Raw genomic sequence first — 17316 nt, forward strand, 5'->3', positions numbered from 1 at the left:
ACCAAATAAGGCAGACAACTTGGAAAAACTTATTATCCCCTCTTAGGTCCACTACCATGTGGTCTTTTTAGGCATCACAATTCCAAGCCACAATAATGGTATATCAGCTGAATTGTGCATGCATTTTTGCCTTCTTGACACTAAACTTACACTTTACAAGAGTGACTTTGAGGAAAAAAAGTTAAGAGGAGTATCTAACATCATTAATCCTACTATATTGTTTTTGCAAGTACACACTTTGAGGTCTTTACTATAGAAGCAAACATAACAAGTCAAAACCACAAAGAAACAATTACAGGAGCTCTAAGAGAAACCATTAAAAAACAGGTAATGATTCTTCCCAAGTATGCTGACCTGCTTAAAAAATAATCACACATCAACAAATTTATGCCATAGTTATGTGAGATAAAATTTCTAAATTCATTATAGGGAACTATAAAAAAATGAGACTTATACACCATTGTATTTATGGTGCTGCCCAAATTTGGGAGGTGCTGCTTCAAACAATGAAACACATTAACAGGTGCCATCAATTAAAAATCGAATCAGCTCTTTTACACTGAAAAGACCCAAGTACACCACTAATCAGGAAATGTGTGTTTTTGCTGCATTAGTGGAACTCTTGCAGCATTTTGTAGTTTTCTGTTACATCCTGCATTTGTCATAGGCCAGACCTTCTGAATTTGATTTTCTTAAGACTACTTACATTTATAGAAAAGTAATTTTTGAAGTCATGTGCCTGTCTTCCATACCTAGACTAAAGATACTGAAATGACCCAATGTCAGCGTCAAGCTAACAAATCATTCCAAACATCTGAGCATGAAGTCATTCTGCTAAGAGAAAAAGGAACAGATGCTGGTGGGAAAAAAGGAAGTTAACTCCACAATTGCTGGCATTTTCCAAACATCAAGCTGAAGGAATGCCGTGGTTTGCAAAGGGCAGCATCCTCCCACTGTGACTTCCCAGTGTTATGAGATTTCCAGTGAGCCCTAGGCAAACTGAAAGCAAGTCTATTTTCAGGGAATTAATTTGAGAGATTCCACATTTCAGACTGTTTCACCAGCAGCCTTCTGAGCTAAGGAAGTCATGCAGTCTTCCCAGACAAAAAGCAACCATGGATCCCAGGCACAGGGAGGGGACCAAATAGCATCTGCTACTGCCTATTTCATGGAGTTGGCCTCATAGCAATAACACAGGACAGCATGCAGGAGTTGCACTAAGCCTTATTGATGTTCCCTTTCTTTATAAGGCCATACAGCTGCTTTCCTGGTTGGATTTATGAATAGTTCAGAGAATCACAAATCAATTTAGGATGGAAGGGGCCTTGAGAAGAAGGGATCCACTCAGAGCTAATGTCAAAGTTAGATCAGATTGTTCAGGTAATTGTCAAGGTTTGAATACTGAGTTAAAATTAAAATGTTGACTGAAGCTGAACTTCAGCCTCGAACTTCCAAAGCATTGGTAGGAAGAGAAACAATTTTATGATGTACCAAAGACTTCAGATAAAGTGTAATTCCTCATATCCAGTGTGGCTTTGCTGGCCTTTGCCCTGTGGCCATGAGACACCCTCATCGATTAGTCATCAATACTGCTAAGTGTGGGATTGCTTACACTAAGCACTCAAAATCCCACACAGCTTCCTCAGCCTCCTACTGCCCACCAGCTGCTTTTGCTGATAGGCAATCACACGTGCTGGGAGGGTTACCCTGTGTTTCCCAAATTTCCCTGGGAGCAGAGAGTAAAAGTACCCACCCCCACACCCCCATATCCACCCACACTCCTCTTCAACACTTCCTGCAGAGCTGCAAGAAAATTTCTCATAAAGTCACATCCAAGACTCATCAAACTGTGAGTCCTTGCAAATGGCTTCTCAAACCATCTTGTGTGTTCATGTCTGCTGCTCCCAGATCCAGCATATGGGACAACAACTCTAAAGAAAGGAACTTATAAGGGACACATTAAATGCTCCTTAAAGCTATAAATCCATAACCAAAACAGTTTAATATTCCAAATCAATAACAGACTCTAAGAGTATTTCAAAGAGGAAAAAATAATGCAAAAAGATAGAATTGAAAACAATACAACTTCAAACCGCCCACTTCATTTATTATGGGACAACCACGTGCTTGGCAGCCTTCACACAGAAAGGATGAACCCCAAAGGGCTTTCGTAGCTCAGAACAGACAATACAAAACTAAAAACCCACACTCAGACAACACAATAGTGATCTTCATCTGGCATATTGTATCACTAAATGAGACCAGATGAAGATCCGTGTTCTCTCTTCTTTAGGGAAAATGTATCATCTCCTGAATGCCTCAGAACTGGCTGAATGGCAGATCCCAGAGGGATCTAGTGGCCCAGGGTCTAGTTAGAGGCCTTTCACTAGTGATGTCCTCCAAGGTTCAATACTGGGCTCAGTATTGTTTCATATGTTCACCAATGACTTGCATGGAGGAGCAGATGCCTCCTCAGCAAGTTCACTGATGACAGAAATCTGGGAGGAGTGGCTGGTGCCCCAGAGGGCTTCAGAAGGACATGCTGGAGAGATGGGAGAGAAGAACCTCCTGAAATTCAACAAAGGTAAGTGCAGAGTCCTGCACCTCGGGAAGAATAACTCCATGGACCAGGCTCAAGTGCTGGAAAGGAGCTCTGTGGAGAAGGACCTGGGGGTCCTGGTGGGCAACAAGCCATCCATGAGCCAGCAGTGTGTCCTGTGGCCAAGGAGGCCGATGGAATCCTGGGGTGCATTAGGAACAGCACTGCCAGCAGGTTGAGGGAGGTGATCCTGCCCCTCTGCTCGGCCCTGGTGAGGCAGCTCTGGAGTTCTGTGTCCAGTTCTGGGCTCCTCAGGACAGGAGAGATGTGGAGCTCCTGAGTTACCCAGTGGAGGGTAACAAAGGTGATGAAGGGACTGGAACATCTCTCTTACAGGAAAGGCTGAGGGAGCTCAGCCTGGAGAAGACACAGCTGAGAGGGAACCTCATAAATGTCTCAGTGTCTGAAGGGGGGTGCCAAGAGGATGGAGCCAGGCTCTGCTCAGTGGTGCTGAGCAATAAGACAGGAGGCAATGGGCACAAACTGATGCACAGAAAGTTCCACCTAAACATGAGGCAGAACTTTATTGTGTGGGTGACCAAGTACTGGAATAGGTTGTCCAGAGAGGTTGTGGAGTTTCTCTCAACAGAGATATTGAAGAATTGTCTAGATGCAATCCTGTGCCATGTGCTCTAGAATGACCCTGCTTGTCACAGATTATCTTACTGGTGGTCTCTTATCCATTTTGTAATTCTGTGATCTCAATATGCATTGCCTACTTTAAAGCAGGAATCTGAGGAAGTGAACTCCTACCTAAATACATCAAGTGTAATGCAGTCTCCTGCTCTTTGAACCTCCATATGAAGCCTTAAATGCAAAGAAAAGACCTCAGGGTTTGGAATAAAAACCCTGCCAGTTCACTTTAGCATAGAAATATTTGACAGAAGTAACTGTCTCTCTATCTTAACCAGTCTGAAACTATGCTTCACAGTGCAAAACCACAGATGCACAGCAGCCCTAGAACAAACAGTAAGTACAGAAATTTTCACTCACTTCTGAAAGCTTTCCCTAAAGGCAAGGAGAACTCCAGGTATGATGTTTGTACCCATCTTGTCGTTCATTCCTGGTAGGCTATGGTAATTATATAAAAAGCTGCAAAAGCAGCTTCAAAGTATCTTACTGTACATCCAGCTGCACAATCTCAAGCTATACTTTTTTCTGGTGACATTTTGTTGACAATCCAAACCTCAAGGGCAAAGCTCAAACAGACACTCTCAAACCATACATATAGACATTATCTTCATTAATCCTGGACAGGCAGCATGGGACCAAAGTGGGAGTTTGTGAAAATGAGCTAGAAATGGTTTAAAAAGATGGTAGTAAAACTACCAAAAGTTAATGTCCCACTAAGGCTAGGATTCTCAAGAGTATTTCTAAGCCTAAGAGGATGCAGCCCCAATGTAAGGAAAAGAGAACTGAATGCAAAGTGATGTTGCTTCTATGTGAGAGGTGTAAATCTTTCCTAGGAGGACATCTGGGGCACTCTGCACCTGGGCTGCAGCCTCAGTGGTTCAGCACTGATCTGTGATCTCAGTCCAAAGGACTTGGACTCCTTAATGGTTGTGTAATACCCGAAAGTGTCTTCCTGCTCCTTACAGTGAGCTCACCCAAACCCAGAAAATTCACCACAAGAACATCGTAGAAGACAGATAAGTGCACAAATAAAATGAAGGAACAGTGCTTGATCTGAACATATATTCAGATATTTCAGAGTGTATCTCAAAAAAAAAACAAAAAAAGGGGGGGGGGGGGGAAGGGAGAAAAAAAAAAGGAATGCTGTATGCAGCCTGCAAGGCATATGTAAATAGTGCAGAGGAAAGGTATAAGATGATGGCATGTCCAGAACATTTCCAAAATGTTTGCTAACTACCTATTCCTTCCTTCAGGTAGAGAGAAATGCATTTCTGCATAAATACAACAGTGATAGTTGTTTGAAAGTATAAAACAATTTAAATCAAAGACTTTTTGGAACCAAGGTGTTTTTCATATCCAGTTCAGTTTTTTTAGTCATCAGGTAGATGAAAAACATAATTAATATAGGTATTTGTAAAAAATTGCAGAGGATGGTATCATGAAGGATATTCTTTTGGAATATTAATATTGGCTGTTACAGACTATGGTTCAGGTAAATTTTCCTCAGATTTTTTTATATCCTATTTTGCTATTGTGGAGAATCTCTTTTCCATAACAGAAAAAGTACAATAAATTTACAGATTATAAGTACATATTTTTTCTCAGATGCCATGAATATCTACTTCCAGAAAGTTTCTGGAGCTTATTACATCACTATTTGATTTTAAAAAATTTCACTTGAGTAGATAAAGCACAATCCACTCAAAACAACTATTCTAGGATACCACAAAAATCACCAGAGTTAAAGATAACTCAGAGATATTTTGGAGATCTCAACATACTATTAGGATTGAAGGCTTGAGATTTTTGTTGGGTTTTTTTGTTTGATTGGAAAGAAGCTATATGATACAGCTAGTCCAATCTGACTGTACTTTGGAAGAAGATTTGCTACCAAATTTTTCCTCAAAGAAAGACAGAAGTGAAAAAAACCCCTAACTTCTTTAACTGTGCAAAATGCGTGTGCTTGGTACTAAAATCTGCTCAGCCAAAGGCTTACAAATTAGTCTCTGGAGGCAGGAAAGGTCATAAAAAGAAAACAACTTGAGTTGCTTTCCAATAGCAATAAGTCTAACAGCTTGTAGGGCTGTTCAGAAGGCAATAAGCTATGGCCTGCACAACGAGGCCTCATTCTTAGAAACACAGGCTGCATCCAAAGCAGCGTGTGCTGAAGCAGTGCAATACCTGCATTTCCTACACTTTTTGGAATCCCAATATGAGCTTGGATGAGACGAATGAGCTAACAATTTTTTCTTTCCATATAATTATTTGATTGGTATTTAAGGAGATTATGTATATTACTATCAGCTCCTGGTAAAACAGCACTGAAAAACATTGGCTTTCTAAACTTTGACATTGGAAATTTGCAAATAAAAACATTTGAAATCGTGGTCTAGTCTTAATTTTAGTTCCTGCAAAACTTATATCTGGTAGGAAATCTAGAGAGAGGAGTTACAGAGGTATTTTATGTAAGTCTAAATTTCAGCTTATGGTGAGACGAAGATTATTCTAAACAAGATCAGAATAAAGTACCTGAACTTAGGGAGGATGTTATATTTTGTGTTTTCTACATATGGCTTTACTTAACAGTATCAGTGGAAGCTCCTTCTATAGAGGAAGAGGCAATCTAAAACATATACTGGTGGTTTGGGTAGAGGGTCAGGGTGCCATCAGTGGTGACTAAACAACAATTCAACAACAACAATGCAAATCAAGCCAACTGCATTTCTCATTGTCTATCCTGTACTGATTAATGTCAAGGTAGAGATCAGCTGAAGATACTAACATTTTCCAACAGACCAGCCTTTATTCCTTGCAAATAGCTATTCCACAAATGAGAGCAAAGCATCCACTAGAGCTGCCAGCTAGAGCTTCTCTTTTAGGTCAAATAATTGGTGATTTGTTTTTCATACTAACGATTTGAGACATGAACACAGAATAGTCAAAAGTGACCAAAGAGAGCATGGCTGTGTGATACTGTGTGAATGCTACTCTGTAGGTATCTCTGACAATCATGAAATTTCGGTTCAGAATTCAGCCTCTTTGGATTACTGTGGACTGCTGACTGGCAAGCTGTGCCCCTGGTATACACCTTTCAGTGCACAGACCTCCCTGTCTTCCTCCATTGCTTCAGAAATGCTTCACATCAGGAACAGGTGGAATGAGATTTTTAATACAGTAGTGATTTTCTGCCACCACATTGGAATCAAGTACCATAGAAAATTACATCTAACATCTGCCAAGATAAATGTGTGTCTACAACAATGACTAATCTTCATCTTTGCAAGTGTCGTTTGTTTATTTAAGGCAGTCCACTAATCTCACCACCTTTGGAGCAAATCAGGAAGCTCTGACTTTCCATTACTTTTAGACTAGAAAAGGCACCTGGGATTAACAATTGTGAATAGTTGCCTCAGTCTGCACTTCTTGACCTTCTAGTTTGTAATGTTTCCACTTGCTGTATCTCAAAGCATATGGCCCCTGCTTGCCAGGAAACTCCAAGAACCTAGCATCAGCAAGACAGAGCCCTCTGGGGGCTTGTCCTGAGTAGCTGGAAGTGTTCTGCCAAATGAGAAATTGGACCCTTTGTGGCTAAAATTAGACTGCAAATTCTTCAGGGAAAAGGGGGCTTTGCTTTAAAGCGAAGCCTGGAGCAGGCTTCTCTGTCACTGCAAAACAATGATGATAGGTGGATTAGGTAGTAGGCTAGAGAGAGATGTCATCACCCATCATCTGACTGCCTGTGAGAGAAACAACGAATAACACTGGACAATTAAGGTTTCAAGTAATTGAAAGTATCTACAATGTAATGAATAGACATCTGGCAATGGTATCCCATCCCAGTTAGTACATCATTTTGGATAGCTGGAGCTCAGCTAACTGAAGTTGCATTATAAATGCATTATGAAGATTTTCCAGATTGCAGCTTCTTTAACTTTGGAAGTCTTTAAGATTCTTATAGCAAATCCATTGCTGTAGAACAAAGAGGGAAACAAACAAACAAACAAAAACTCCAACAAACACAAAATCCCCAATGTAATGAGTGAATCTAACCAACACACTAAATACATTAAAGCACAAATCTTCCTGCCAAGCCTGACTGGTCCAGGAAATGAGATGGCTCTAAGACAGCTACAAATAGATCCTCTCCCACTGGAGCTGAGGAAACCAGCTGAGCTGGCCAGCAAAATGTAAAGCAGACATTAATCACAGCAGCCTGTACCTTCCTTCCACTTGCAAGCGCTGTGTACCAGCATGAAAAAGGAATGGAGATAGCACTGAAGACAATGGAGCATAGACTGCTCTTGTGCACTATTGCTAGCTCTAAGCTATTGCTACCTCAGAGCCACTGTAATTAATTGATTTCTATTAACTTCCCTGTGTAAAGTTAAAAAAACCCAATCAACCAACAAAAAACCCTGAAGGCAAAGCACCCTGATTGGACTAGTTTTCTTTAATTACACAATAAGAAAATTTACTGCCCCCACTCGGAGGAAGAAAGGCAGCAAACACAGGCTCCAGAAGGACCATGAGCAAGATTTTAATTTGCCAGGTTCAGTGTTGTAGTCTAAACCTCCTCTTCTACCTTCTGTTATGCAGGCTTATGTTTAAAGACTAATATTGTCATAGCATGACTTGCACACTTGGGAAATAAAATTAACCATCAAACCCACCACACCTTTTTCCTCCTAACATGGCTAATAAATACATGCTATTGGGGTTATCTTCATTTCTGACCCTGTGTTTCCTAGAGCATCAAAACTTTTCTAATGCCACATTCCTGCAGAAACTCCTTGTTTAGAAGTTTCACAGCAATGATACAATTATCCATTCACTTGGCCATCATTCTGCCAGAGACAAAATACTAGTGTAATTGATCAGCCTTTGATTTATTGACCCTTTATTGGTTTGTCAGAAATTTGAAGACCTTTAAGGAAGAAGTGATACATGGAAAGTGACACGAGCAGGTGCTACTCGCTTTCCGGTGCACTGTGGAACATTTCCTACAAACTCTGGAAGACCTTGAACTACCAAGTTTTAAGACATCACTATTGCATACTTTACAGATATTTGAAGACATTCTGAATGACTTCAGCAATACTTTTCCTATTTTAAGCAACCTACATTTTTTTTAAATTCCTTAATGCATTTCCATAATAGTTATTCTTTCAGATCAAAGAAAAAAAAAACAAAAAAACCAAACCCCCCCACAAGTCCCAAACAAACAGTAAAACAAAACCTCCAAATACACAAATGAATTCAAATTGGGACTGTGTACTATTTTAAGATGTTAAGATCCTTTTCAGAAATTACAAGTGCGTACATTACTTATCACGAAATTGTGCCATATCCATGTTGATAAAAATCCATCCATCACTTATTCATGTTCTTGAGTAAACAGTAGATAAACACATAGCTCAAATCAAGATGCAGTTATGAACATGCACACAGAATTTATTGGTGAGCTACTCCAATGAGGACAACAGTAGTACCTTCTTTTTGCTGCAGTAAATCTGCCATTTCTTCTCTGGAGGGAGTGCAAACATAGCCTCTCTGTTCTTGTCTGTGAGATCCAATTCATCCTGGAGATTGAGAAAAAGAAAAACAGGAAAAAAAACAGTCAACAGCTGCATTGGTAACTTCTAATAAGTTGAGAGGTTTCTCTTTTCATTCTTTCTAATGAGTTGAGAGCACCAGGTATGTTTGACTAGCCTTCAATCAAGAGGACTTAGTGGCTCCCAAAGACTCCAAAGATTATTGTTGTGTGATGATTTCCTTGCTACCTTGAGTTCTCCCTGTCAGAGCATAACCTATGAAGAGAGGCAGCCTGAACAACTCCCATGTCAAACCTCCATTACTAATGATCAGTGAAGGATGGGAAGGATCACATGAAAGGGATGACATGAAAAACTCAAAGCACTGGATGATGTGACACAGATATTTCTTATGACACTTAGAGAAAGGCTGAAAGTTTGATATAACTGTGTTTCCTGGCTGGCAATACCAAATTGCTCTTCCATAGAAAGAAAGTAGTTAATTTCTCTATCTTTCAAGCTAAGGCCATGAGACAGTTGTCATGTCATCAGCAGCCTACAGGGCTGAAATGTTTTTCCAGATGTTTGTTCTCTAAAGCACACAGTCCCCATCAAAGACACCCAGCATTTCAGACATAAAGGACAGAACTCCACAGTGTCACATCGGGTTGATCACAGCAGCACATTCAGTCTCTGTTAAGAAAAGTGAGCTCAGTAGAACGAACCCTCTCAGAGCTGAGCCAAGCTTACAATAGTAAAATGAAGGATAATGCTGTGATCTGCAATGGACTGCCAAATTCCACAGCTTCAGTTTCTCCCCTGTAAAAGGTGAATAACAATAGACTCCTTTCCAAAGCATGTCTCTAAAACTATAAAATGAGAGATTGCTACTTCCTCTGTGTTAATTCAGCACTGACCAGAACAGGGCTCCAATCAAAGCTGCCAGTTTTAGGTGCTAACAAAGAGAATTGAACAAAAAAGAATGGTCTTCCAGACAAGCAGACTGCATGAGCAGGGACAGATGAAGATGTCTAAATTAGAATTTCAGTAATATAAAGAAAAACTTCCAGTAATGTTTCAATGAATCAGTTTTGGCAGGGCTTTGAGTTTTTTCCCTATGCATTTGAAATATTTGGAGAAGGAAGTGTCCAGGGGTCCAATATCAAGATGACATTGTGGCACTAAAATGCTGCACACACAGATTCTGGCACCCACTCTAACCTTGTCCAAGCAGAGACAATACCTCTTTAACTCAGCCCAACAATGGCTCATTTGGAAAGCGTTCAGGGCTGGGAAACTTGTGAAAACAGTGAGCAAAATTGCATACTGAGCCTGGTAGCGGCTGCTGACAGATTTAAAAGCCCACAGAGATTTAAGCTGCAAAAAGGTACAAAAGAAATGCAAACAGTAACAAGGCGAGGTCAGTGCCAGCAGCCCAAGGTAGAAGAAGCTGGAGGGTTATTTTAAACAAGAAAAAGTTTAAAGGGAAAAAAAATTAGCTGTGCAAAAAGAGTGCAAACCATGTGGAAATGTTTAGTGTGAGTTTCCAAACAAGGGGGCAGCCAAGCGAGGCAAGGAGTTTTATCCTTGCTATACACAGTTAGAAAACTCAGGCCAGGATCACATTCTTGGGGGGAGAGGGAGAGTGAAACTACATGTAAGGCCTTAAGACAAGCAAAGGAATGCTGTTAGAGGTCAAGCATGTGGAAGGGAAAGGAGGGGCAGATAGGGAATCAGAAATGCCAGGTTTGGAAGAACCACCATAGAAGCCAGAGTATACATGAGCTGTCTGGGCTTAGCTGAATTCTTAGAAAAAATATGATTGCTTTATTGACCTGCTTAATGAATGCTCTTACTTAACTTTTTTTTTTTTTTAATACAGTGCAGCTAACTTGGCTTTCTAATCCACAGTGCTTTTTCTGAAGTCTGCTGGCAGATCAGACAAGCAGCAGAAGCTCTACACAGAAGCTCTGCACTAAACTAAATGAAGATCTCAATCAATACAGTTCAAGACAACCATTTCATCAAAAGAATGTACCTATTGACTAAAACCACCCTGAGGACAGGATCCTGACACTGCAGCTTCTAGACACTGCCTGGATACAGGCAGTATTCAGGGATATAAAGATAAATCTGTTTTCAATGGGACCATAAGAATATGCAACTTCCAGGCACTTAATTTTGCATCATGACAAGCTTTTCAGGACAGAGTCCTAGAAAGTTAGTTCGAAAGGATGGAAGATCCAGAGGGAAATTAGTGCATCCCACATTATTGTGACCCAGGAGGGTAGAGGAAGCCAAAAGAACTTTTTAAGTCATCACAGTAGCTCAGGTGGCATAGTAACAAGGAAACTGTTCAGGGTTTCCAGGCATAAGGGGATCACCAGAGGCAGACCCAAACACGACTGCCTGGAAAATGGCACGTGAAAAATGCCTTACCCCTAATTTTGAAACGTAGAGTTTGCCTTTGTTAGGAGGTAGAATGCTGGGTTCTAACACCCAGGTCAGATGGGCAGGGAGCAAGCCCAAATATTCAGTAGGGAAAGAAACATCTCCAGAACACAAAGCAGCTGTCAAGCTCCTCAACTCCCTTTCTTGAAGTTACTGTTCAGCAAGTGTGTTCCTCCACTGAGAAGAAGAAAGAAGTGAGAAGAACTGAAGAGGCCTGCATGTCCTCATCTACCTACAGAATCAATCAAAACCTACCCTATAAAAAAAACCAAGAAACCCCTGAAATACCAAGAAATACAAGACATGAGACCTTCTGGAACTCTCCATTTTCGCTCCCCCATTCCCATTCTATTAAAAAAATGAACAAAAGATCACTGTGACTGCACAGGAAAACCATGGATCTAGCTAAGAAAGAAAACCCAGAATAAGGCAGGTTATTTTTCTATTCTGACTCAGGATCCTAACAGACAGCACATAAGGAAACCTACTGCCCTGGAGAGAAGCAGGAGGAACAACAGAAAGAATAAATTTGGTTCATGAACAGGTCATTCTGACCCAATGCCAGAAGCAGATCTGTCAACATACAGAAATTCAGACTGTAGAGTTAGCTCAGTGATGGCAAGTGGCTATTGAAAAGAGAAAGGAATTGCCAAATTTGGCAGGAAAGGGGAAGAACGACAAACTGAATGCAGTCATCAAGACTGGGGTTGGAGCCAGACTATGGAAGCCAATGTGATTGAATGCCCAGGGATCAAATGTAAAGGGCAAGAAGAAAAAGGTCGGTCAGAACAAAGCAGGGAAAACTCCCTTCTCCAGCACCTGTGCAAGTTTCCCACAGAAACAGAATAAAGTCCCCTTCTACACCTTGGATGGGCAGCTTGGTTCCAGCAATTCATGCCAACGTGACCCTGCTCAGTGGAACTCAGTCTCCTGATTCTTAAAAATGCTTGAGGTTGCATGAAACACAGATTAAAAGGATATTTGCCAGGCAGGACTGAGGAAGATGTAAAGCATGCCAAGTTAATAGCACCTACATTTCTCTCCTTCATTTATTTCCTATTTTATTTTATCTACTGGTAGTTAATTCAGTTAATTTCACTTTCTTGTGGGCATTTTATTTACTTACGTAGATTGAATTTCAATGATATAACATTTAAAGAGAACTGGAACTGGATTTGAGGTTCAAATGCTTCCAGTCCAGTTCTCAGGCCAAAAGAGAAGATGGCCTCCATTCAAAATGGCTACAACCCAAGGAAATAAGAGACAGGGAGAAAGAAAGGGAACAAGAAGGAGGAATGGGTAGGAAACATAAATCCAGTATTTTGCAGGATTTAAAACCACATTATGTCCCTTGTTTTTGGGAACTTTCATCAAAGCATGAAAGCTGGATTTGATGCTGGACAGCCATCAGCTCTGTAATGATACTCAAAGCTCCAGAAAAGCATTTCTCACCTAGACTGGGCTGTACTTTGTTTAGTGACACAAAATGAAATTAATCAAGAAAAAAAGGTAAGATTCTGGTAATGTAGAAGAGTGGTTCACTTGGAGAGAGACCCACTAAAGGAGAACCCTTAACACCTACCAATATGCCTGCCTCTCTAAAGGAGAAACCTTAAGGCCATAAAGACACAGAGAACCACACCTTCTCCAGCATCCCCTGGTTTGAAGTCAGAATCACGGGGGCCAAGATCCCCAAACTTGGCTCTCCATGGATATTCAGACTCTCATGGGAGGAGATATCCTCAGTTTCAATTTCTCATCTACTCATCCCGGCTCTGTTGGCTGCTGGACTTGCTGGTCATGGGGAGTTTCATGCTGGCTTAAGGTCAGACAGCTGCTTTATTTTGTAAAATATAGAAACCAACAAACCAAAACAATCAACCAACCAACCTTTCCAGGCTGATGGGTTGTTTTGTTGTTGTTGATGATGTTTTGTTTTGTCCTCATAAATGTTTAATGAGTCATGCACAGCATTTCCAGCATTATGAAACCCAGAATCCTCATATGATATGTTTACTGCAGGCAATAACTTGATTAATATGGACATAACAAATATTTTGCTAGAAGGAAGAGGACATTTTACTTATTTTCTTATGTTCAGTTGGATAACCTTCTTATTTCATCAACTTCTTATCATTTCAGCTACAGAGAGTTACATTACACTTTTAATTTTTACCTGTAGGTCACAGTTTCTCTTACTTACAGGGCTCTTGGGACAATATCCTGTCTATAAGCATTCTCCCCATGCCTGCGTTTTACATTTAATTGCTATTTTTATGACTGATAGATGTTAATGATATATAAAATAATATTCTGATTTTTTTAATCTTTATTTCTGCCTACAAACATATTCCAGCAAATATTAAAGCATTATTTTAAAATGAAATGCTTTTATGATCCTCAAATGGAATAGCTTTGACATTAAATCAATCTTTATTTTACACCACAGAATCCAACACAAAGACATAACACATAGGCAAATAGGCTTCAACACTTCCTCTGTTCAGAGATGCCAATTTTGAATGTCTGATTACAGCTCTATTGCACTGATTGGTTCTTGAACAGCAGATGTGTACTCAAGCAAAGGGACAGAGAAGCTTTGGCATTAACAGGCTCCTTGGGAACCAGATCTTCAGATGGCACAAACTGGCAAAGCTCCCCAGAAACTCTACTCTTCTTTGTTAAACTCAAAATTGAAACTTTAGAACTTCCAGAACAGATGAGGGCAGCAGTTATTTGACCTGTGACCAGCATCAAAAGTTTCAGAAGACTGTGTGAAACCCTGCAAAATACAAAGCCACAGAGACAGCTCTGTAGATGGTCAAACTCTTTCCAACTCTCTGCCTCAAACAGCCTGGCTGATTTTGTGTTACAGGTGAGTTAATGTCTCTTTCAAGATGGTGATAACAATACATTTTGCAATATTTTTTGTGCAGTTTGCTCCATCACACCAGCATTACCTTTAATGATTCTTTGTGAGTCATACAATAAGGAAAACTGAGACAGTGGGAATTATATCCGGATTTTAATAACTTGCTTGCAATGCTCACTTCAAAAATTTAAGTTCCAAGGGTACATTCATTTTCCCGTTATACCCACTGTATGAATTTTATTTTAATGCACTGCTCTTACCTTGCTTGCTGTTCGTATTCCCATATTCCTTTCATTCCCATGTTTATACTTATATTCCCTTTTTATTTTTCTTGTACACACCTACAGTTTCTTTTTCTCATTCCCCTTGACCTTTTTCACCTGTCAAGTACAAATGCACTCTCCCTCATCCACCTCATCAATCATTCTCTCTCAGTCTCTTAACAGCACCAAATCCACCCAAGTTACAAAATCAATTATATGCACTGCTGCCAGTATAAATTCCCTGTCCAGTATGATACCTGTTACTTCAGGTTCCCCAAGGTCATTATATAGATGTCTGTCACCATATCCCCAAAGAGTCCACATTCCAGTCCCACCAATGCTCCCAAGTGCCTTAGCACAGCTGATGGCCTTATGCTCTGAACAAATTTGTTTAAATCTTGTACAAAGTAAACAATGACTATGACACACCACGGGATCCTATCCAGCATCCACTGGCAGGCCCCAGAGAAGGTTCATGTTCATGTGTAATTACTTCAAGGGGATCATTGATGGTGGGTTAATCAATGCTGAAATGCAACTCAAGCAAACACAAGATAAAAGGCAGTGACATGCCTGAGACTTTAGAAGAAAGAGAAGCAGTGGAAAGAGATCGGGGCAAGGTTTTCAGCAGGAAACAAGCTTTTGGAATAGAGAATCCTATTCAGCATAACTATTATCACTTTAAAAAATGGACCGAGTAGGACCACTTTGCTAACACGTGACTGACAGCTATGTTTCCACATTAACAACAGCCCAGGAACATTTATATTTCTGTTCACGCTGCCTATGCCACGTTCTGTTGGCAAATAACAAGCAGGTTAGTCTGGTGGCTCACATTCAAGCTGTGCCCACCAAAAAGGGATTAGCAGAAATACTCTCATCATAAGTCCAGAGGCAGTTGTCTAGAAAGCTGCTTCAGAGATAAGTGCAGTGAATGAATAAAGTAATAAACCAAAACAATCCTACTCAGATCTCAGTCTCTTTGCAAAGAACTTATGAATCCTTCAAACAGAAGAGATAAACCTTCCCTATTTAATCACTGTGTCTACCTCCAGGGGACAGTAGAGCCTTGTTCCCCTACAGGTTTCCTTCCACTGTTTTGTTCATTCCAGCTCCCCTGGCTGACATATAAGAGGTAGCCTGCTGGAAGAATGCTCATTTCCAATGCTGAGGAGGTCGATGAGGCATTCTAAAAGAGTCCCTGTCCAAACTGTCAGTGAATGAGGTTTATTTGAATGCACAAGCCACCTACACTCCAGTACAAACTGGAGCAATGAACAGTGCAAAAGTTTTTGATCAGTCAACAGCATTACCACCCACACAGCTAGCACATCTCCAGGTGAAACACACTGGTTGAAAACTCCCACTGGAGCACCTGATATATGTGCTAAGTCCACAGACAATCCATGAAGAGAAAAGCAAAATGAACCTCCAAACAAGCCAGTCTCCTCCCCTCAAGCTCTTCTATCTCATGCTAACTCTTTGAACTAAAAGCAGCCTTTGTAAAGCACACAAGCAGCACACCGTGAGAGGCATGGGAATAATATTTTGATCAGTTTTACAATTGATAAGAATTAGGTTCATCATAGTAAAACATCATTGGGGTTCCATGTATTTGCATACACATGGTATGTGCAGATATGTATGCCCCTCACACCTTACATGCACAAGAACTGTATACATAAGGCACATCACGTAACATCTGCCCATACCCACAGTGTTTTACCATTACATTTGTGCATTAGGAAACCACTGTGCACACATGAATTGCTAACAGAGCCTGTTGGCACAGGAAGTAATGTTTACATTTCAGCTACTGCCACGGATCTGACTGCAAAGCAGAGAAGCAGACAAACAAAAGGCTGAGATTCCCATTACACTCTTTTTTCCTCGTTGCTCTTTCAAAAAGTTGCATCTTTAAAACCCCTTCAGTACTAGGGGCCCAAATCTCTTGATTCTCAGTCATAACAGTACAAGACAGAAAGCACCTGATGTTTACATATTGAAAGATGTGTTTCTCCTCTACCCTGCCAACACAGAAGTTACTCATTCTTAAGGCTTAGCAGCAGCATAAGACTTTCATCCATCAAGGGCACTGCTTTTTGGTAGGGAAATTCTTCACACAGAAAGTCAACTTACAGGGCTCCCTCTCAACTCTTAAATGCACCCCTCATTACACTGCTTTTGTTTTCCCTTCTTAATCGATGGTTAATTGCTTCCTTTTTTCCTGGAGAAGAGCTAAATCCTGTCCCTCTCCTACTCCTCAAAGCTCTCTGTGACTTGACAGCACACAAGTACACATAACCAGCAAGGTCTCTTGTGGCAATCCCCTCTCACAGGCCACTTGAAACAGCATCTGCCGTTCATTTTTCTGTCCTTCACAGGCAAACCACATGCATGAGACAGCAATCTGCTGGGCCAAACAGAAAGAATGAGGAAAACCAGTACCTCTTCATGCAACAACACACACAGGTGTTTAGAGACAGAAAAAGATCAAGACTCAGACACACACTCTCATATGCAGAGCTGTAATAGAGATGGAGCAAGAGGGACATTCCATGAATGTGGATGGGCATATGAGAACAATAATGTAAAACAGCTCTCTATCGTCACAGCTTTTTCTGTTGAGGTGGGCTGCATGTCCATGTCAGTGAATTTAAATGAGCCCAATGAGAGAGATGGGGATGAAAACTGAATAGTCAGGCTCATGTCTGATCTAAATCCCTGCTGCTGCAATTTAAGCCTATTACTTCCGGCCCCATCTACCACTAATGTGGTGAGCAGATTTTCTTCCTTCCTCTTGATAACAGTTTTTGAGTCTGTTAAAGACTGTTGTAATGTCCCTTCTCAGTCTCCTCTTGAGGCTGAACAAACCCATCTCTTTCAGTCTTTCTTAGAGGATATGTCCTCTGGATCTCTCATTGCTCTTCTAATTGACTTCTGGCCTTTACTCGGTCAAAGTACATC

At 40.7% G+C, this 17316-nt stretch overlaps 1 protein-coding gene across 3 annotated transcripts in view; it reads right to left on the minus strand.

The window, feature by feature from the left end:
- The window catches only part of DAAM2 (dishevelled associated activator of morphogenesis 2), a 208313-nt gene that overhangs the window by 87198 nt on the left and 103799 nt on the right, over positions 1-17316 (minus strand). For all 3 annotated transcript variants that reach the window (XM_088161275.1, XM_088161273.1, XM_014877259.2), the window contains one exon: positions 8722-8811. In XM_088161275.1, coding sequence (XP_088017401.1) covers positions 8722-8811 — 90 coding nt within the window. The remainder of the gene's footprint in view (positions 1-8721; positions 8812-17316) is intronic.

Source organism: Sturnus vulgaris, chromosome 3 (genome assembly GCF_052056855.1).
Source record: "Sturnus vulgaris isolate bStuVul1 chromosome 3, bStuVul1.hap1, whole genome shotgun sequence".
Taxonomy (NCBI): domain Eukaryota; kingdom Metazoa; phylum Chordata; class Aves; order Passeriformes; family Sturnidae; genus Sturnus; species Sturnus vulgaris.